The sequence below is a fragment of the Chiloscyllium punctatum genome, chromosome 44 (assembly GCF_047496795.1).
Source record: "Chiloscyllium punctatum isolate Juve2018m chromosome 44, sChiPun1.3, whole genome shotgun sequence".
Taxonomy (NCBI): domain Eukaryota; kingdom Metazoa; phylum Chordata; class Chondrichthyes; order Orectolobiformes; family Hemiscylliidae; genus Chiloscyllium; species Chiloscyllium punctatum.
The window spans coordinates 20125336-20148451 of NC_092782.1; the positions used below are offsets into that span (position 1 = coordinate 20125336).

A 23116-nucleotide genomic window follows, 5' to 3' on the forward strand; every position below is an offset into this window, starting at 1 on the left:
GAGGTGGGGGTATATGTGTGTGCAGTATACATATGTGGTGTGTGTGTGGTTTATGTGTGGTGTACAGATTTGTGGTCTGTGTGTGGTGTATTTGTGTGTGTGATGTGTGTGGTGTGTATGTGTGGTATATGTGCATGTGTGGCAAGTGTGTGTGCTCTGTGTGTGTGGTATGTGTGTATGTGTGTGGTGCGTGCATAGTGTGTATGTACATATGTATGTGTGCGTGGTGAGGGTATTTGTGTGTGCTGTGTACATGCGTGGTGTGCGGGTTTGTGGTCTGTGTGGTGTATGCGTGTATGATGTGTGTGTAGTGTGTGCGTGATATGTATGTAGTGTGTGTATGTGGTATGTGTGTGCGTGGTATGTGTAGTATGTGTGTTTGCTATCTGTAGTGTGTGGTGGGTGTGTGTGGTGTATGTAGTGTTTGTTTATGATCTGTGTGTGTGCATATGTATGTGTTTGTGTGTGGCATGTGTGTGGTGTGTGTTGTATGTGTGCATGTAGTGTATGTGTGTGGAGTGTGTGTTGTGTGGGAAATGGGTCTGTGCAGTATGGCTGTGTGTGGTATGTGTGTGTGTGGTGTGTATGTTTTGTGGGGGGTATCGGTGTGTTGTATTTGTGTGTGGGGGGGTCTATGTGTGGTGTGTGTGATATCTGTGGTATGTGCATATGGTATGTGTGTGTAGTATGTGTGTGGCTATGAGGTATATGTGTATGAGGTATTGTAGTATGTGTGTGTGTGGTATGTGTGTATTTGTGGTATATGTGTGTAAGTGGTATATGTGTATGTGTGTGTGCTATGTGTGTTTGTATGATATGCATGTTTGTGTGATGTATGTGTAGCAAATGTGTGTTTGTCTAGTATTAAGGTGAACACATCCCCAGGTCCGGATGGGATCTATCCCAGGTTACTGAGGGAAGCAAGACAGGAAATAGTGGGGGGCCTTAACAGATATTTTTACAGAATCCCTAAACATGGGTGAGGTCCTGGAGTACTGGAGAACTGCGAAAGTCCCTTTTTAAAAAGTATGTAGACAGGCAGAAGGCTGGAAGAACACAATTTGGATTCTAGCATCTGCAGTTTTTTTGTCTCCAACTGTTTAAGGAGGGTAACAGGGATGATCCAGGTGAGCCTGACGTCAGTGTTAGGGAAGCTACTGGAGAATATACTGAGGGATAGGTTCTATTTACAGTAGATCCTTGATTATCCAAACGTGATGGGCAGGAGTATTTTATTTGGATAATTGATCACTTGGGTTATCGATCTGATTATAAACAAGCAGTAATTTGAGTGCTGGTTACCAAACATTTCTCAGTTATCCGTCAATGCACACCATAATGCCGTTTAACCGAGAACTGAATGCTGAGTTGCCTAATGCTGTTTTTATGGGACCTTGAGATTTTGTTTGGATAATCCGAATTTCGGATAACTGATGTTTGGATAATTGAGGTTGTACTCTACATTTGGAAGAAAATGGGCAGGGAAGGTCATGACTTACCCACTTGGTAGAACCTTTTGAGGAAGTGACAAAGTTGTTTGATGAGGGAAGGGCTGTAGATGTCATATACATGGACTTCCGTAAGGTGTTTGATAAGGTTCCCCATGATAGGCTGATGAAGGAATAGAGCCCATGGGTTCAGTGTGCACAAGCTAGATGGATAGAGAACTAGCTGGGCAGCAGGAGACAGAGACTAAGTAGAGGAAGGGAACTTCTCAAAATGGAGAATTATGACCAGTGGTGTCCCACAGGGATCCGTGCTGGGACCACTGTTGTTTGTGATTTACATAAATGATTTGGAGGAAGGTGTAGGTGGTCTGTTTAGCAAGTTTTTAGATGACACTAAGATTAGTGAAGGAGCAGATAGTGAAGGGGACTGTCAGAGAATACAGCAGAATGTAGATAGATTGGAGAGTTGGGCAGAGAAATGACAGATGGAGTTCAATCTGGGCAAATGCGAGGTGATGTATTTTGGAAGATCCAACTCAAGAGTAAAACTATACGGTGAATGGAAATGCCCTAGGGAAAATTGATGTACAGAGAGATCTGGGTGTTCAGGTCCATTGTTCCCTGAAGGTGGCAATGCAGGCCAATGGTCAAGAAGTCATATGGCATGCTTTCCTTCATCAGATGGGGTATTGAGCACAAGAGTTGGCAGGTCATGTTACAGTTATATAGGACTTTGGTTCGGCCACATTTGGAATACTGTGTACAGTTCTGATCGCCACATTACCAAAAGGATATGGATACTTCGGAGAGGGTGCAGAGAAGGTTCACCAGGATATCAACTGGTATAGGAGGCACTAGCAATGAAGAAAAGCTGAGTAGATTAGGACTACTTTCATTAGAAAGACGAAGGTTGGGGAGTCCTGATCGAGGTCTACAAAATCATGAGGGGTATATTCAGGGTGGATAGCAAGAAGCTTTTCCCCAGAATGGGGGGGCTCAATTACTAGGGGTGATGAGTTCAAGGTGAGAGGGGAACTGTTTAAAGGAGATATGCGTAAAAAGTTCTTTGCGCAGAGGATGGTAGGTGCCTGGAATGTGTCGCTAGTGGAGATGGTAGAGAAGGGCACGATAGTGCCATTTAAGATGTATCTAGATAGATACATGAATGGGCAGGGAGCAGAGGGATACAGATCCTTCGAAAATAGCTGACAGGTTTAGATTGAGGATTTAGATCAGTGCAGGCTTGGAGGGCTGAAGGTTATTTTCCTGTGCTATAACTTGCTTTGTTCTTTGCATTTTGTTTGATATATGTGTGTGTGAATGTGTGAGTGTGTGGGGTATGTCTGTGTGTGTGTGTGTGTGAGAGGGGGTTATGTCTGTGTGTGAGAGGGGGTGTATGTCTGTGTGTGTGGGGAGGGTATGTCTATGTGTGTGGGGAGGGTATGTCTATGTGTGTGTATGTGTGTGTGTGTCTGAGAGGGCGGTATGTCTATGTGTGTATGTGTGTTTGTGTCTGTGTGTGGGAAGGGTATGTCTGTATGTATGTGTGTGTGTCTGTGTGTATGTGTGAGAGGGGGGTCTGTCTGTGTGGGGGGGGGTATGTCTGTGTGCGTGTATGTGTGCATCTGTGTGTGCGTGTATGTGTGTGTGTGTGTCTGTGTGAGTGTGTGTGTGTGTGGGGGGGGGTATGTCTGTGTGTGTACGCGCGTGTGTGTGTGTGTCGGGCGGGTATGTATATGTGTGTGTGTCTGTGTGTGTGTTGGAGGGTATGTCTGTGTGTGTCTGTGTGTGGGGGTATGTCTGTGTGTGTGTCTGTTTGTGTAGGGGGGTATCTCTGTGTGCGTGTCTGTGTGTGTGTGGGGGTGATATGTCTGTGTGTGTGTCTGTGTGTATGTGTATGCGTGTGTGTCTGTGTAGGGGGTATGTCTGTGTGTTGTGGGGGTATGTCTGTGTGTATGTCTCTGTGTGTGAGGGGTATGTCTATGTGTGTATCTTTGTGTATGTGTATGTGTGTGTGGGGGGCGTATGTCTGTGTGTGTGTCTGTGTGTGTGTTGGGGGGATATGGGGATATGACTGTGTGTGTGTGTGTGTGTGTGTGTGTTGGGGGGGGGGGGGGGGGTGGTGGGGGGGGGGTACCTGGGAGTGATCCCCTATCACACCTGTAAGACCAGAGAGGTCTGCCCAGAGTCAGCCAAAGAGGCAGCAGTCATGCTAACGAGGCTTCAAAAATCCTTGAACATCTCCCGAATTGAAGGCTTCTCTACTTTGTACATTGCCAACCCTTTCAGGACATCTCCTTTACCTCTCCCTATCCTCCAATCACAGCACAGCTTTCTCCTCACCTGATATTTTGGAATATATTATCCCCTTCCCCTATGATGACTGATGTATGTTCACTACATCAGCAGTATAACCCTACCTTTTCATTCCTAATCAGCTACCCACTTTGTTTAATTGGACTTCTACTATTTTTGTTTTTATGGAAGATTTGGAGCTTCCTTTTTACATAACCTCTCACCTTTCACAGGCACTGTCCTGGTTTCTTCAAGAGATTCCTCCTCTAACTTCTAGACCATAGAGCATAGAACATTATAGCGCAGTACAGGCCGTTCGGCCCTCGATGTTGCACCGACCTGTCATACTAATCTGAAGCCCATCCCACCTACACTATTCCATGTACCTCCATGTGCCTCAGCCTTTCCTTGTAAGACATTCCCTCCATACCAGGCAACATCCTAGTAAATCTCCTCTGCACCCTTTCCAAAGCTTCCACATCCTTCTTATAATGCAATGACCAGAATTGTACACAATACTCCAAGTGTGGCCGTACCAGAGCTGCAGCATAACCTCCTGGTTCCGCAACTCAATCCCTTTCTTAATAAAGGCCAAAACACTGTATGCCTTCTTAACAACCCTGTCAATCTGGGTGGCAACTTTCAGGGATCTGTGTACATGGACATCGAGACCTCTCTGCTCATCTGCACTCCCAAGAATCTTACCATTAGCCCAGTACTTTGCATTCTGATAACTCCGTCCAAAGTGAATCACCTCACACTTGTCCACATTAAACTCCATTTGCCAACTCTCAGCCCAGCTCTGTATCCTATCTATGTCACTCTGCAACCTACTACATCCTTCATCACTATCCACAACTCCACCGACCTTACTGTCGTCTGTTAATTTACTAACTTACCCTTCTAAGCCCTCATCCAGGTCATTTATAAAAATGGCGAACACCGACCCTTGCGGTACGCTGCTAGTAACTGGACACCAAGATGAACATGTTCCATCAACTACAACCCTCTGTTTTCTTTCAGTAAGCCAATTACTGATTCAAACTGCTATGTCTCCCACAATTCCATTCCTCTGCATTTTGTATAATAGCCTATTGTGGGGAACCTTATTGAATGCCTTGCTGAAATCCATATACACCACATCAAAAGGTTTACTCTCATCTACCTGTTTGGTCACTTTGTCAAAAAACTTAATAAGATTCGTTCAGCACAACCTACCTTTCACAAAACCGTGCTGACTGTCCCTGATCAGATTATTCTTTTCTAGATGGTTATAAATCCTATCTCCTATAACCTTTTCCAACACTTTACCAACAACTGGAGTGAGACTCACTGGTCTGTAATTACCAGGGTTGTCTCTACTACCCTTTTTGAACAAGGGAACCACATTTGCTATCCTCCAGTCCTCAAGCACTATTCCTGTAGATAATGATGATTTGAAGATCAATGCCAAAGGCTCAGCAATCTCTTCCCTTGCTTCCCAGAGGATCGTAAGATAGATCCCATCTGGCCCAGGGGACTTGTCTATTTTCACACTCTGCAGTATTTCTAATACCTCTTCCTTGTGAACCTCCATCTCCTCTAGTCTCGATGGAAGTCTCTCTGGATCCTCCTCAACAACATTGTCATTTTCTGTCGTGAACACTGTCAAAAATATTTATTTAGTGTTTCCCCTCTCTCCTCTGACTCCACACACAACTTCCCCTCATTATCCTTGATTGGCCTTAATTTAACTCTCATCATTCTTTTATTCTTGACATACCTATGGAAAGCCTTAGGGTTAACCCTGATCCTATCCACCAACAACTTCTCATGTCTCCTCCTGGCTCTTCTGAGCTCTCTTTTTAGGTCTTTCCTGACTTCCTTGTAACCCTCAAGCGCCCTAACTGAGTTTTCACATTTTGTCCTAACATAAGCCTTCTTCTTCCTCTTGACCAGGGATTCCACTTCCTTAGTAAACCATGGCTCACACATTCTATATCTTCCTCCCTGCCTGACAGGTACGTACTTATCTAGGACACACAGGAGCTTTTCCTTGAATAAGCTCCACATTTTTAATGTGCTCATCCCCTGCAGTTTCCTTCCCCATTCTACGCTTCCTAAATCTTTCCTAATTGCTTCGTAATTTCCCTTCCCCCAGCTGTAACTCTTGCTCGGTGGAGTACACCCATCCCTTTCCATCACTAAAGTAAACCTGACAGAATTGTGATCACTGTCTCCAAAGTGCTCACCTACTTCCAAATCTAACACCTGACCAGGCTCGTTACCCAGTACTAAATCTAAAGTGGCTTCGCCCCTTGTAGGCCTGTCTACATACTGTGTCAGGAAGCCCTCCTGCAGACACTGGACAAAAACTGACCCATCTATAGTACTCGTTCTGTAGTGATCCCAGTCAATATTTGGATAGTTGAATTCCCCCATGACAACTACCCTGCTTCTCTCACTCCTATCGAGAATCATCTTTGCTCTGCTTTCCTCTACATCTCTGGAACTATTTGGAGGCCTATAGAAAACACCCAACAGGGTGACCTCTCCTTTCCTGTTTCTAACCTCAGCCCATACTACCTCAGTTAATGAGTCCCCAAACATCCTATCTACAACTGTAATATTGTCCCTGATCAACAATGCCACACCTCTTTTACCATCTTCTCTGTTCTTACTGAAACATCTGAATCCCGGAACCTGCAGATTTACTATGTAAATGTTTTGTTTTGTGTGCAATCGTTTCTCAACACCCGTCATTCCTAGAGGGAGTATTTTTCAGGATTATCCCATAAATTGAAACTAATTGTGAGGAAGTTGGTCCATGACTCCAAGTTTCTCTGGAGTACAAGGTGGAGGAGGGGAATGTTATGTGGAAAGGCGGATGGTCAATGGAGCGGAAGGTGTCTGCAGGGGTGTATTACCCAGCCAGGCCACATCAATACCACCCCACCTCATTCAAGAAGTATGCTCAGGGGAATTCCCATTCTAGCAAGGGCAGGGATGGAGACACCACTGTCCTTTCCCTGACTATAGAAAGAGGTGGAAGATACTGGAAAGACATCACTCATGCGTCTAATCTCTACTCACCTAAAGGACCCTCACCTCCTCCTAAATACCTCGACTCCTAATGGCTGGTAGCTCTAGAGAGGAGTTAGTGAGGTTGGTGAGCTTACAAAACATCCCTCCAAATGAACCATGCCAAATCGGATGGGCAGTCACAGAGCTTAAAATTCACATTACAGAGTTGAAATTATCCTTTGGAATTGGATTTCTGACTTGAAGGATGTTAGGTGAATGGAAGCTTCACTCAGCATCCGATCTGGATGTATTATTCTGTGAGCTAAAATCTGCCTGGTAACAGAAACCCCAAGATGAGGTATAGCATTATCTCAGTACCCAGATCCAATATCCATTTGTGCAGTGCCAGCATAAGACATTGGTCAGCACACCTCCATGAGGAGACAGTGGCATAGCAATAGCATCATTGGTGTTGTCATCCAGAGTCCCTGGTTAATGCCGGGGCACAGGAGTTCGAATCCTTTGGTAGTAGGTAGTGAAACTTGAATCCAATAAAATCTGAAAATAACAAAGTTGGTATCATGGTGGACCATTGTCAGAAAAACCATCTGGTTCACTAATGGTCTTCAGGGAAGGAAATCTGCCATCCTCACCCAGTCTGGCCTACGTATCAGCCCAGACCCACAGCCATAATGCCGTTAATTCTTAATTGTCCTCTTAAGTGGTGTCTGGTAGCCAATCAGTTTAAAAATTAAGATACGAACAAATGCTAACCTTGTCAGTAGGGAAAAGAAAACATCAGGTCATCTTCCTACCCTCCCAGTTGGCCCTGCTCCTGAGAGATGCCATGTCACAGTTAACCCCTTTAGATTGCGGTGCTAATCCTGAAGTTAAGGAACACAATTGTATAGCAACCTCCTCTTCCTTCACGTTGGCCCCTCAAATCCAGGGCCCCATTGATCTTGAGGAGTTTTGTCTTCATCTTCAGCAATCAAGCAAATCTTTTTTATTATTGTTATTAATGATGAATTCTGCTCACAAATAATATGAGAACATACTTCAATTCTCTCTGCTAGCTCGAGATGTTGTTGCGAAACTGAACAACCTAGGAATTACCACCACAACAGACTTTAATTGGATTGCACAGTTGCGATATTATTTGGAGAAGGAGAACATCATTGTCAGAATGATTACGACCACAGTACCTTATGGTTATGAATATTTGGGCAACACAGGAAGGCTTGTTATCACACCCCTGACTGACAGGTGTTACAGGTAAGAGTTCAGATCCTGTTAACTGCTTCCGGTGTCTTGGATGAAGCATCTAGGATGACACTATTTATTAGCTCTAGGTGTGTTACATTCAATTAAAGATTATGTGTAATAATGATGAGAAATCTGTGAAGGAAAGCAGACTAACCCCATTCTCTTCCAGGCACAAGTCACAGGGGGATGCTTTTAACTTGTCACTGAGTGTGGAAGTGGTGTTGTTTATCAGACTATTTAACAAACCCACGGGTCTCATCACTGCTGAATGCAAGGGAAAAACAGTACGCAGCAATGTGTCAAACATCTACTGAAAAACTGTTTAATCTCCACACATTCAACTGACAGCCCAAACCCTGTAAAAACATCTTAGAAAGAATAACAAACTGTGAGGTATCTTCAGACTCTGGTCTAAACCCTCAGCTCTTCACAGATTATTCTTATTCTCAACAAAATTAAATTAATTACATGCACTTAAAGACGAACAGAGTTACTTCAAAAGCAATCTGGTTTCAGGGATTTGCTGTTCAAGTGTAAGCTGCTTTGTTGTTTTGAAGTTTTTGCATTTGAACAATAAAAGCTGTGACAAAGAAATGATTTGCTGAAATCTGTTCTTTCTTCATTCGAATTCAATCTTGCTTTTTCCTAATTTGCTTTGCTCCTCATTTAATTTCCTCTCTTCTTCCTGGATCATCATTTTTCCTTGTCTTCTTCATTTCAACAAAGGAGCTAAATTAAGCACATGCTATTGTTCACCAAAATTACATTGAGTCAGCATCAGCGTGAAACTCAATGCAGATCCCTCCAAATGAAGATTGCGGTTGTAGTCAGGTGTGACGATGTAAAACGTCTCTGCAGTTTAAACCAAACCATCATCTCTGCTAACCTCTTCTTACAGAACACTAATGGGAGCTTTACAACTGAACCTAGGAGGGGCTCCAGAAGGACCTGCAGGAACTGGCAAAACCGAAACCTGCAAGGATTTGGCCAAGGCTGTGGCTAAACAGGTAGAATATGGAATCCGAAGTTAACTGTGTGGAGATTTTCTTAAAGCCACTGTGATGGATTCTTTTCGAACTATTGTGTATTGACATTTGAAGAAAAGCAAAAAATGTTTCTAAAACAGGAAGCACTGAATCGCAGGTTTGCAAAATTATAATGGTGCAGAAGGAAGCCATTCAGCCCTTCATTTGCAATAGCATTATTATCTAATGCTAAATTCCTGCCCTTTCACACATATCCCTGCACACCAGTTCTACCCAGACACACACCCAATGCCCACTTAAATGGCTCAATTGGATCTCCCTCCACCATATTTCCAGACAGTGTCTTCCAGACCCTAACTACTCAACATCTGCAAAAGTTCTTCTCACATCACCCTTGCTTCATATGTACATGTGCCATTTTCTCCTTTTGCCTTGAACAATAAGGAACAGTTTCCCCCCATCTGTTCTGTCTAGCTCACTCATGATTTTGAAAGCCTCTATCAAATCTTCTCTCAGCCTTCTTTTCTCCATGGCGAACAGTCCCAATTTCTTCAATCTATCCTCATCACTGAAGTTTCTCATTCCTGAAACCATTCTTGTAATTGCTTCTGAACTCTCTCAGTTGCATTCACATCCTTTCTATAATGTGGTTTCCATACCAGGCACAATTTTCTAGCTGACGCCTAATAAGTTCAACATCACCTCCATGCTCTTGTACTCTCTGACCCTATTAATTAAGCGGAGAATACTGTATGATTTATAAACTGCTTTCTCCACTTGTCCTATCATTTTCAATAATCTGTGCACATATACACGCAGGTCCAACTGCTCCACATGTCCTTTAGAATTGTACCCCTATTTTATACTATCTTTCAATGTTCTTCTGACTGAAGTGTATCACCTCACACTTCTCTACATCAGACTTCATCTGCCATCTATTCTACTTCCTCCACCAACTTGTCACCGCCCTTTTGGAGTTCCACACTGTCCTTCTCACAGTTTACAATTCTTCACTTTAGGGTCAGCTGCAAACTTGGAAATTATACCCTGCACGTCACAACCCAGATCATTCATATGTATCAGGAAAAGCAAAGGTCCCCATATCAACTCCCGGTGAACTCCAGAAATTCTCCTCCGTCTGAAAAAGAGCCATTGGCCATTACTATCACTCACTCAATTTTGTATCTATGTTGCTAATTTCCTTTTTACTTCGTGACCTATGACTTTCCACAAGTCTGTTGTGTGGTACCGTACCAAGCACCATCTGAAAATCCATGCAGAGTTAATTTAATATCTCAGTCATGCCCCTGTCTCAATGTGTAAATTCCCCTCTTTGATCTCTGATCAGCTCTGCTCCTCCTTTTAACCACTGTCTTCCTGTCGATATGCCAATAGAGGACTTTGGGATGTCCCTTGATGTTAGCTGCTGTTCATGAAGGAGTTAGCAGGAGTTCACTTTGTCAGGAAATAAACCTGGGGCCCGCTGACTGCACTGGGAATGAGATGGCAGAGAGGGATTCCTAGATCCACATCCTGCCCTCTCACACTATGTCATTGCTCCGAATGAAACCTGCAGACACCGGGTTCCAAATTTATTCACAAAAACGGACATCAAAGAATTTTGTGCTACTTGTTCTGGGAGTCGAGAGGTTATAAAGAGAGTGTTAACCTGCTTTTTTAAAAAACGTTGATTCCATTCTGTAGAAATATAAGAATTTTCAAAATCAGACCATTCAGCCCAACAGATTCTCGCCAGTGATTATGTGCTATCATGTTGTTAGGTCAATCCTCATGTGGCAAGGTGCAGCATAGTGACTCAGTGGTTAGCACTGCTCCCTCACAGCACCAGGGACCCAGATTCGATTCCAGCCTCGGGCAACTGTCTGTCTGGAGTTTGCACATTCTCCCCGTATGTGCATGGGTTTCCTCCGGGTGCTCTAGTTTTCTCCCACAGCCCAAAGATGTGCAGGTCAGGTGGATTGGCCATTCTAAGTTGTTCATGGTGTCCAGGGATGTGCAAGCTAGGTAGGTTAGACATGAGAAATGCAGGGTTACACAGATAGGGTAGGAGCGTGGGTCTGAGTGGGCTGCTCTTCAGTGGGTCTGTGTGGACTCGATTGGCTGACTGGCCTGCTTCCACAGTGGGCAGAAGCGAGGACTGCAGATACTGGAAATCAGAGTTTAGCTTAGAGTGGTGCTGGAAAAGCACAGCAGGTCAGGTACCATCCGAGGAGCAGGAAAATCGACATTTCGGGCAAAAGCCCTGCTTCCACACTGTAGGGATTCTATGAGTCTCACCACAGTTCATCCTGGTGTGAAATCCATCTGCTATGTTTGCTAGCCCATCCACTTTCCATTGTGATTGATAGCACCTGATTGATCTAATTGGGGAAGAGAAAAAACACTTACCTTATTCAGCAAGAAGAAGCCCATCTTAAACATAACGTAGGTTATGTTGATGTGGGAGACATTGTTACTGAGACTATGAGGGAGACTTTGATGTTAGGCCTTGCACCTTTGAAATCCAAATCCCTCTCACAGCCATTTGATCATGATGTTAAGCTTAATGCACTCCTCAGCATTAACCCTATCAGATCCTTAAACATCGCAGATTCTCTTCAGCTTTTCTCATTTAATTCTTGTAACATATTCACTTTATTCCTTTCTCCAGCATATGTTCATCTAGTTTCTTCTTAAGATGTTTCAAGCTATTCATTTCCAATACTCCTCATGGAATTGAGTCCCAGATTCCCACATAAAGAGGTTTCTCCTGAATCCCTGCTTGGAGTTTTAGCTGTTATTTTAGGTTTATGGTCTCCCAGTTCTGCTCTTGTCCACAAATGCAAACACTGGGAATATCGCTGGAGTGAAACTGTTAACATTTCAAGTGCAGTATGACTCAGCAAAGAAGGTTACCTCAGATTACAATGGGATCTTGATCAGATGGGCCAATGGTTGAGGCCTGGCAGACGGAGTTTAATTTAGATAAATGTGAGGTGCTGCATTTTGTAAAGGCAAATGAGAGCTAAACTTATACACATAATGGAAACATCCTGGGGAGTGTTGCTGAACAAAGAGACCTTGCGTGTAGGTTCATAGTGCAGTCGAAGGTAGGATGGTGAAGAAGGCATTTGGTATGCTTTCCTTTATTGGTCAGAGTATTGAGTACAGGAGTTGGGAGGTCATGTTGTGACTGTACAGAGCATTGGTTAGACAACTTTTGAAATATTGTGTGCAATTCTGGTTTCCCTCCTATAGGAAGGATGTTGTGAAACTTGAAAGGATTCAGAAAAGATTTACAAGGATGTTGCCAGATTTTGAGGATTTGAGCTACAGGGAGAGGCTGAAAATGTTGGGGCTGTTTTCCCTGGAGCATCGGTGGCTGAGGGGTGGCTTTATAGAGGTTTATAAAATCATGAGGGGCATGGATGGGGTAAATGGAGTTGGGGAGTCTAGAACTAGAGGACATAGCTTTTAGGGTAGGAGGGCAAATATTTAAAAAGGACCTAAGGGATAACTTTTTCATGCAGAGGGTGGTGCACATATGGAATGAGCTACCAGAGAAATGGTGGAGGCTGGTACAGTTACAACATTTAAAAAGAATCTAGATAGGTCTACAAATAGGAAGGGTTTGGAGGGATATGGGGCCAAGTGCTGGCAAATAGGACTAGATTAGGTTAGGATATCTGGTCGGCATGGACAAGTTAGACCCAAGGGTCTGTTTCTGTGCTGTACTTCTCTATGACCCTATTACCCTTTTGCAAAACCGAAAGGAGCTGAAAAATGTGTTTTTTATGCAGTGGGAGGAGCAAGTCAAATAGTTTGTGAAGGTGCCCCATGTCAAAGGCCACGGCAGTGATTTTGATGGTAAAGGAGAGAGATGAAGGTGCAAAATAGATGTAAATGAAGGTGTGAGAAAGAGAAAACGGGTCCAATCTGCTGAGAGCAAAGTCAACAAGTCACGGGAAGGAGAGGGAAGGTTGGAGATGTAAGAAAAATAGAGTTTCGAGGTCATGTTCTAAAGTTATGGAGCTCAATGTTCAGTCCTGGATGCTGTAAAATGCCAAAGCAAAAATGAGATGTTGTTAGTCATGCTTGTTTCCTTCGAGCCTTTACTAATGAACACAATTGAAACGTTTATTTAACTAACACCTTTCTGCAAAACATCACTTCTAACAGATATGTAACATTATAGGCACAATCCCACAGTCACTCCCAGTTTCCCTGCAATTCATTTCTCTGCACGTCAGCTCAAAACCTCCAGTCACTGTTGAGAATTGTCCCTCTCACACTGGATTTCCTGGATACAATTATCACCTTGGTCACTATCCATTGCTCAATCTTCAAAGGCCCCATCCAATATGTTCCCTTCCTTTTGATCAGAAACTGAACTCTGCTCAGCATCTTGCTTCATCACCCCTCGTCTCACCACAACAGTAGCTTCTTTGCCCCTTGACTAAAACAGCAGTGGTCCTTCATCTGTGAGAAGTTATGAAAAGGAGATAAACCTGAACTCTGTTTCAGTTCCTTTCCCCATTGGTAACAGGAGATGCTTGTCTGAACTTGGAGTTAAAAGTATTTTTTAAAACATTGAGATGTTGTAAAGTTTTCATTATCAATACTGTTGTTTAGTGTATTATGTTTACAACATGATGCATTTTCTGTATATTTTACATGAAGGTTCAGTTATTTTCTATTTTCACAGTGTGTTGTGTTTAACTGTTCCGATGGGCTCAACTACAGAGCGATGGGGAAGTTTTTCAAAGGCCTGGTACAGTCTGGAGCTTGGGCTTGTTTTGATGAATTTAATCGTATAGAATTAGAGGTAAATGTAATTAACTTTACAATTAACCTTTAAACAGAATCTCATTGTAATGGTGATATTAATGAGTAATCACACCATCAACTAGAAACCCCACTTGAAGTCCAAAGCTTGAAAGTTTGATGAACTTTCTTTTTTAAATTGCAATTAACATTTATATGATGTTTTTGGATCCAAATTAAAATGTACGCTTAATTTGATTTAGTAATTCACTACCTCACACTTGTAATTTATAATTTACTATTGTTTCTTGTCAAGCAATCAGTAACATTTCCAATGTTCTTAATGTCAATTACTGTCAGATGTTCTAAATGTAGCTAAAAAGAGGGATCAGGAAGTAGGGCGTTACAGATGCTACTCAAATTGGCAAACAATGGGGAAAATTACTACATATGCTGGAATCTGCACTGAAAACAAGAAATGCTGGAAATCACAGCAGGCAAGCAGCATCCATAGAGAGAGAACAAGCTAAAGTTTCAAGTCTAGATGATTTTTCATCAGCTCTGACCTGCTGTGATTTCCAGCATTGTTTTCAAACACTGGAGAATATTGCCCTACATGAGGATCACTGTTGTTCACATATACAAACACCCTGGAGACTCAGAAACCTGAAATACAGTTTCAAAACTTGCAGAAACACAAAATTCAGGATGTAGTTAATACAGAGGAGAACTGTAGAAAATAATTAGTCAACTAGAAAAATGGGCACGTGGCCGATCAATTATGTCTAAAATAGAAAGGTCTTAGGTGGCTCAGTTGTTTACTCTGCCAAAAAAAAACTTTATTCATAAAATTTAAAAGTATGTCATATGTCTGACAGGACAACGTGATGCACCATGTAAAAGTCGGGAGAGTGAACATGATTTCCAAATTTGTGTGTAACTTTACTTCTCATTTTCTGGGTGGACTGCTGGCAACTAGCAATGTAAAACAAGAGAGAACTGTTTAGGTGTCTCCCTGACAGTGCACAGCCTCTCCCTCAGCCAGTCCTCAGCTCTTTGTCTCCTTGTAGTGACACAAAGTAATGAGGTCCCTAGCCCCAGGTTAAAACTTCACAGGAACTTAGAGCAAATCTGATCCCCAGACCTGCAGTGTATAGGTTCAAAAAATGTAGACAAACCCTCACAGCCTATGGTTCTGTTTCTCTTCTGTTTGTGCATACCTAGTAAAGAAACAGCAAGACATCAACAAGGGATAAGATATTGATCAATGCTGAAATATGTAGATTCATTCATTTAGGAGCTGTGAAGTTGGTAGCCATATTGAAAAATTCAAGAATTTTGGACACATCTGATTGGTAACTTCCTTAGTACGAACCCTTATGAATAATTCTAAACCACATAATAGATTGCATCACTTCCTCTCTAACAAAGTACACAGAAAATATAACTAGGCCTATCTCTTGTGGTGGAAGTGACAATGTCCCTATCCCTTGACTGAGAGGCCTGGGTTCACATTCCCACCTGCTCCAAAGTTGTGTAATAACATCTTTGAACATCAGAAAAATAGGTTAAATTGAAAAAACACTTCATCTAAAGCCACACTCTCAAAAGCATGTACCAATCATTCATCAATGGGACACCCAAAAGGTATACCACAACAGCAGATCAAAGATGGGGATGTTCATTGATGATTGCAAAACATTCACACCATTTTCAACTCCTCGGATACTGAAACAGTCCATGTTCAAATACAGCAAGACTTGGACAAGATTCAGGTTGGGGCTAATAATTGGAAAGTTGTATTGCACTGCACAAGTGCCAGGCAATAACCATCTCCTTGACATTAAACAGTGTTACCATCACTGAATACCCCACCATTAATTTCCTGGGGCTTACTATTGAACAGAAATTCAACTGGAATCACCATATAAATACAATGATTACAAAAGCAGGTCAGGGGCTAGGAATCCTGTGGTGAGTAACTCACCTCGTGACTCCCAAAACCTATCCATCACCTACAAGTCACACTTGCCTGGATGAGTGCAGATCCAACCAGAAACTTGATGCTATCCAAGACAAAGCACCCCGCTTCATTGGCACCACCTCCACAAATAGCCATTCTCTCCACTATCAATGTTCAGTAGCAGCAGTGTGTACTATCTACAAGATACTCTGCAAAATTTCACCAAGGGTCCTAAGACCAAACCCATGATCACTTCCATCTAGAAGGATGAAGTCAGAAGATACATGAAATCTTCATCCCCTGCAAGCTCCCCTCCAAGTCACTAACTATCCTGACTTGGAAATAGATCATTATTCCATGAACATCACTGGGTCAAAATCCTGGAACTCCTGGAGGAGAGCATCTGGATGGAGTGAGACTCCAGTTTTGTCGGAAGAATCTGACAGATGAGTGCCCTTCTCACCACCAGCCAAGCTCTGTTTTGGTGCTTGTTGGAAAATTCTGATATTGAGCCATTTTGCAAGTAGGCGATAGCCAGGTTGGACCAGATGTTGATTGTAGCCATCACTCAAAGCTTCCACAGCAATGGCACCAAAGACCAAACCAGAAAAAAATAACAACTGACAGGGAACTCCAAAAACCAAACGGGAAAGGTCAAAGTCACCACTGAAACCTCCAAAAATAAAACTAATCCCCAAGATTCGTATTCATCCTGGTGTTGATGATGGTATATCCCTATCAGGTTAGTAGCAGAGCCAGGGACACAATGTAATCCTTTGAGAGTCTTGAGCTCTAGGTTTCTACCGCCCGGGCTGTTATATGCCTCTATCCTGGGTCTTGGCTAGTAAGAAGGATAATGAGATCACAAATCAAGTCAAAAATTGCATGCCTGAGGCCATAAAAAAATGCATAGCTAATATATAAAGAGATAGAATTGAAAACTAGACAAGTCATGTTGAATTTATTTAATTCATTATAAACATGACAAAAATTTAACATTTTAATCCAATGCATCTAAACTGTGATATATTTTTGTCTCAAACAGACACAGAAATCCACATGAGACAACTACAAAATAATCTTTAAAACTCTGAGGTTTTCCAAAGGAAGTTGTCCCCTCTTTTCAAGGATAAGTTCTATGTTATAAAAAAAACTCAAACTGATAATGATGGCATGCTGAACATATAAAAAAGGAAAGATCAGATAAGAATAAGCTTTCATTTCTCCCTCAGCTGCTTACAGCTCATTCCCAGAGGGATAAGCCTTTTGCTTGATGCTGGTTTTTAATCAAAAGACGACAATCCCATTGATCTTTATTAAGATAATGTCAGAAGGGGAATTGCAGCTTTTCCGGTCTGTGGATAACAGATGCTGGACAGATCGAACTGAAACATGGCTTTCATTCCTCCTTTGTTTTTACCGCCCAGTGAGTGAGCATGTGGTGGAGGTGACAAATCAGTTTGCAGCCCTGTTCTCTTGACACAGCTTCTCTTGTTTGCTTCTCAGGTTCTGTCTGTTGTTGCCCAGCAGATCCAAACCATTCAGCGAGCGGTTTCAGAACAAGTCAAGACCTTTGTCTTTGAAGGAACAGAAATCTCGCTGGACCCATCCTGCACTGTGTTTATAACCATGAACCCAGGCTACGCTGGCAGGGCTGAGTTACCTGACAATCTGAAGGTAAAAGTAGCAACCCCAAAGGCAGATTAGACTTCAGGAGATCACCATTATTCAGAAAACTACAACTAATGAGCAGCACATACTGACAGCATGTCCTGTGATCTTGTAATAGAGAGAGTTTCATAACCATATAGTACTTTTTGAGAAGAGTATGAACCTGTCTAATTAATAATTGAAACACAGCGTGAAACAGTGTGCACTAAACAATAGTTGAAGTAACTAAATTGATGTAACGGTCTTGAAGCAGCCACTGCGGTTCAACTGGTAAAATCATAGGGAACTATCTAAGGCAGGGGAGCCTGATGGCAGAGCAAGGCAATTACCAGCAGGATGAAGCATGGCACCATTCCCAGGGTAAGGCACATGGGCTACAACACAACTCGACACAGCAAAGGCACATCATGACAAGGCAAAGTGTTACACTCCCCACGGAGCTGTAATTAATCAAAATAATCACATTTTAATAGATAAATGTCAAGTGAAAGCACTACCAACAAGATTTTGCCTTTTGTAACTTTTACTTTAACACGAATCTGAACAGTCACAAATTAAATATGAATGAACGAGGAAATGAGGATTCAAGGATAAAGGCAAATTTCATTTTCTATAGTCAATACAACAAAGATATACCTTACCAATCACAAGCAGCCCCATTATTCCCCAGAGACAAAAGGCCCCACGAGCAGTTCCAGAGGTTTTCTATTCAGCTTCTGTGAGATAGGATCCCTCACTCTCCCACTCAACCGATACAGTCTAATTCACCAGGAGCTGGGTTCTAACACAGGTCCCTGGATATAGGTAAACGTAGGTTCCTCATTGACTCCAGCTTAGTTCAATTCCTGTACAGGGTTAATTTAATGGGAGTGTTTCTGCCTAAAAGCTATATGTGTTGGCTGGCTCAGTGTGAGACTGAGCATCTGAAACCAGCAGACCATTAGGAGGGGGTGCATTGTGAGAGGCTGGGGGTGTAGCTCCAGCTTTAAGATGCTGTCTCCTCTTTGATTTCCCCAAAATAATTCCCCGACACATTCACCTGAAACAAACAAAAATAGAAGGTGCTGGAGAAGCTCAGCAGGTCTGGTTAGGGCCTTTGTTAGAATCCAGAATCATTGGCCTCAAAACGTTAACACTATTCTTTCTCCACAGGTGCTGGCAGACCTGCTGAGCTCTTTCTGTTTTTGCTCGTCTCATATTTCCAGCATCTCCAGTTCTTTGTTTCATATTAACTACCCTCGTGTGCTTGCTCGGCACCACCAGATTTCTGCAACATCACTCCAGGGAACTGTCACCATCTTCATTGGCATCTCTGGAATATGTCCAGCCCAATGTTGGTGACAGGAGTGTACTGTGTGTGTTGAGTGTGATATCTCTGACTGCAATGTTCTTGCTGCAGGTTCTGTTTCGTCCTGTGGCTATGATGGTCCCAGATTATGCACTCATTGCTGAACTCTCTCTCTACTCCATGGGGTTTGTCAGTGCTCGGATCCTCGCTGCGAAAGTTGTAGCAATGTACCGACTCTGCTCGGAGCAAGTAAGTATTACTGAGCATTGAAATACAAGACAATCACTGATGGTTTCTCTGTTAAACATCTCTATTTCCTGTTACAATGATCCCTATTAAAGCTGCTATCACTGAGACAGGGATCCCAGGCAGTGGGATTGGCTTTATTTGGATTACTGAGGCTTGAACCAACACTGTGAGGCATTTGTGTTTCCTCAGGCTGATGTTTGCTCTCAATAGCTCAATCTGGGTACTTTCACAACTTGGCACTGCCCTGAGTGGTGTGATGTTGAATGGGTGGGGTTTGGAGGAAGGTGCACTACGAGGATCAGACCCCCCACACACAAATAGACACACACACACGTCAGAAGCAGCCACGGTGAACTGTTGAAGACGCCTCTATAAAAGGATCACCTCAGTTTTATCTAACTGTGACCCCTATCTAAATAATAAACATTCAGCATTCTAATACTCACCCTCATGCTCCTTAATCCCCACTCAAGTGCCCCTCTCTCACTATAAACCCAACCCACCACACTCCCCAACATCCCAACCCCAACTGTCCTGGGTCCTCCATGATCCTATGACGCCAATGAGCACAAGAGATTCTGGCTTCTGATTGGCTGACAGCTCTCACTCAGGAGGACTGCTGCTCTGGGGTCTTGATTCCCAGGGGTGTCTCAGTGGTGGCCTTGCAGCTGCCTGATTACCATGACAGTACCTTTCCTGGAAGACATGATGTGGAGGTGCCAGTGTTGGACCGGGGTGCACAAAGTTAAAAATCACTCAACACTAGGTAATAGTCCAACAAGTTTATTTGGAAGCACCAGCTGACAGAGTTTGAAAGCTAGTACTTTCAAATAAACCTGTTGGACGATAACCTGGTGTTGTGGGATTTTTAACTTTTCTGGAAGAGGAAGCGCAGGTCTCTGGTTGACAGGTTAGATCCTCACTGCCTCTACTGCACATAGAGGGTCCATGAGACATAGTTCTCAGTCCATCCCACACCCTGTTCCTTAGCCACCAATTCCATCTCACTCCCTACCAGCCGTCTGACATTAAACCCTTGGTGATCATCCAATGAGCTGACAGCTTCACATTGTGTCACCACTAAGGCCACTGACTCAATATCAGCCCTGCCAATGCACTTGAAACCCTCATCCAGATATTTCACTCAACCTGTTCAGACACAGCTCTAGAACAGGTGGCACTGTAGGAACGCAGGCCTCCTGATTCAGAGGTTCGGACACTATCACTGCACCAGAAGAAATCCCTTGTTTTATTAACTCTAGACTTGACTATTTCAACACACTCCTGGCTGGTCTCCCATGTTCTACCAAAACACTGCCACTTATGTCTTAACATATCAATCCCATTTCCCTATTCTCACTAGGTTCCACTCAAGCAAAAGCCTGATTTTACAATTCCCATCCCAGTGTTCAACTCTCTGCTAGCCTCCCTCCTCATTTCCAACTTCTCCACTCCACAGTCCCTCAGGGTCACTGCCTCCCTCCAAGCCTAGCCTCTTGTACATCCTCATTTATGATCCCTGCACCATAGGTGGCCTAGGTCTAGGCTCAGAAATGCTCTCCTCACCCTCTTGGCCTCCCTACATCATCCTCTTCCTTTAAGGCCCCTATGTTGGATAAACATATGGATGAAAATGGAATTGTGTAGGTTTGAAGGGCTTCAGATTGGTATGACAGGTCGGCACAACATAGAGGGCCGAAGGGCCTGTACTGCGCTGTAATGTTCTATGTTCTACAGTTGAACTCTGTGAGCATTTTGTTCCTTAAGCTAGTATCTCCTAGTGTGGCTCAGCCTGTGCTTTGTTTAATCATCCTGCTGTGAAGCATCTTAACATATTTCTTTGCGTGCTCTATAAACATAAGTTGTTGTTAAAATGGTTGACAGGAAGTGAGGCAGGTAGAGAGAAACAAAAAGAGAGAGAGGGACAGAGGCAGGGATATAGTGAGAGAGGGATAGGGACAATGGCAGGGATAGAGTGAGAGAGAGAGGGATAGAGTGAGAGAGAGATAGGAACAGTTGCAGGGATAGAGTGAGAGTGGGGAACAGGGACAGTGGCAGGGATAGAGTGAGAGAGAGAGATAGGAACAGTTGCAGGGATAGAGTGAGAGTGGAGAACAGAGACAGTGGCAGAGATAGAGTGAGAGTGAGAAGATGCTGGATAAAGAGATTCCAAGTTAGAGTGAGAGTGAAGATGAAAGAGCATATCATGGGAAATGAGCAACAGATATATATGAAGAGTTTAGACAATAAACATAAAGCTGAAATCCTGGGAATGTCATTTCTAATTAGCTGAAAGCCAGAATGAAAGTAACAAATTTTACAAAGGTAGATTATTACCTAAGGAGCTTATCATTCTTATATCCCATGTTGATTGTGTCTGGTGACTGAGTGAAATAACAAAATAAAAGTTATCAAAAGCACTATTTGAGTGGGACATTGATCTATTGTTTACTAATCAGAGTTTCTAACTTGCAGCTTTCCTCTCAACATCACTATGATTACGGGATGCGAGCAGTAAAATCCGTCTTAACTGCAGCTGGAAACTTGAAAGTCAAGTACCCCGAGGAAAAAGAAGAGGTTCTCACACTTCGCTCCATCACTGATGTCAACCTGCCAAAGGTACATTGACCGACATCACTGACTGACACCACTGACCGACATCAATGACCAACACCTCTGACCTTAACCTGCCAAAGATACACTGACCAGCATCACAGACTGGTATCATTGATGTTAACCTGCCAAATGTACACTGACTGACGTCACTGACCTTAACCTACCAAACGGTACACTGACTGATATCACTGACTTAACTTACCAAAGGTACACTGACAATGAGGAATCTACAAGAGCAAGGGGGTCTGATGGATGGCAGTTATAGGAAGGGGGGAAAGTTGCAGATACAGTCACATAGATGGGTTAACTCCAAGAAAGGTATGAGAGGTAGGCAGGTAGTGCAGGAGCTTTCTGTGGCTATATCCATTTCAAACAAGCATTCTGTTTTGGAAAATGTATGGGGTGATGGATTCTAAGGGGAATGTAACAAGAACAGCCAAATTTCTGGTGTTGAGACTGGTTCTAATGCAACGAGGGGCATGTCGGGTTCCAAGAGATTGATTGTGTAAGGGAACTCTCTACTCCAAGGTACAGACAGACGTTTGTGGCCGGCAGCGAAAAATCAGAATGGTGTGTTGCCTCCCTAATGCCGAGATCGAGGATGTCTCAGAGAGGGTGTAGAATGTTCTCAAGGGGGAGAGGGACCAACAGGAGGTCATTGTCCACATTAGAACCAATGACATAGGAAGGGAAAAGGATGAGATTCTGAAGGGAGAATATAGAGAGTTAGGCAGGAATTTAAAAAGGAGATCCTCGAGATTAGTAATATCTGGAATACTCCTGGTGCGACGAACTAGTGAGGCTAGGAATAGGAGGATAGAGCAGATGAATGCATGGCTGAGGAGCTGGTGTATGGGAGAAGGATTCACATCTTTGGATCATTGGAATCTCTTCTTGGATAGAAGAGACCTGTACAAGAAGGACGGATTGCACCTAAATTGGAAGGGGACTAATATACTGGCAGGGAGATCTGCTAGAACTGCTCAGGAGGATTTAAACTAGTAAGGTGGGGGGGTGGGACCCAGGGAGATAGTGAGGAAAGAGATCAATCTGAGACTGGTACAGTCAAATAATCCGAGCAGACAGGGACAAACCAGAGAACAAAGTAGGACTGATAAATTGAACTGCATTTATTTCAATGCAAGGGGCCTAACAGGGAAGGCAGATGAACTCAGGGCATGGTTAGGAACATGGGACTGGGATATCATAGCAATTACAGAAACATGGGTCAGGGATGGGCAAGACTGGCAGCTTAATGTTCCAGAATACAAATGCTACAGGAAGGATAGAAAGGGAGGCAAGAGAGGAGGGGGAGTGGCATTTTTGACAAGAGATAGCATTACAGCTGTGCTGAAGGAGGATATTCCCAGAAATACATCCAGAGATGTTATTTGGGAGGAATTGAGAAATAAGAAAGGGATGATCACGTTATTGGGATTGTATTATAGACCCCCTAATAGTCAGAGGGAAATTGAGAAACAAATTTGTAAGGTGATCTCAGTTATCTGTAAGAATAATAGAGTGGTTATGGTCAGGGATTTTAGCTTGCCAAACATAGACTGGGACT

At 43.1% G+C, this 23116-nt stretch overlaps 1 protein-coding gene across 3 annotated transcripts in view; it reads left to right on the forward strand.

The window, feature by feature from the left end:
- Positions 1–23116, forward strand: part of LOC140466786 (dynein axonemal heavy chain 3-like) — a 601941-nt gene that overhangs the window by 328949 nt on the left and 249876 nt on the right. For all 3 annotated transcript variants that reach the window (XM_072562421.1, XM_072562422.1, XM_072562423.1), the window contains 6 exons: positions 7823–8021; positions 8911–9019; positions 13704–13823; positions 17232–17402; positions 18796–18933; positions 21409–21552. In XM_072562421.1, the coding sequence (XP_072418522.1) occupies positions 7823–8021; positions 8911–9019; positions 13704–13823; positions 17232–17402; positions 18796–18933; positions 21409–21552 (881 nt within the window). The remainder of the gene's footprint in view (positions 1–7822; positions 8022–8910; positions 9020–13703; positions 13824–17231; positions 17403–18795; positions 18934–21408; positions 21553–23116) is intronic.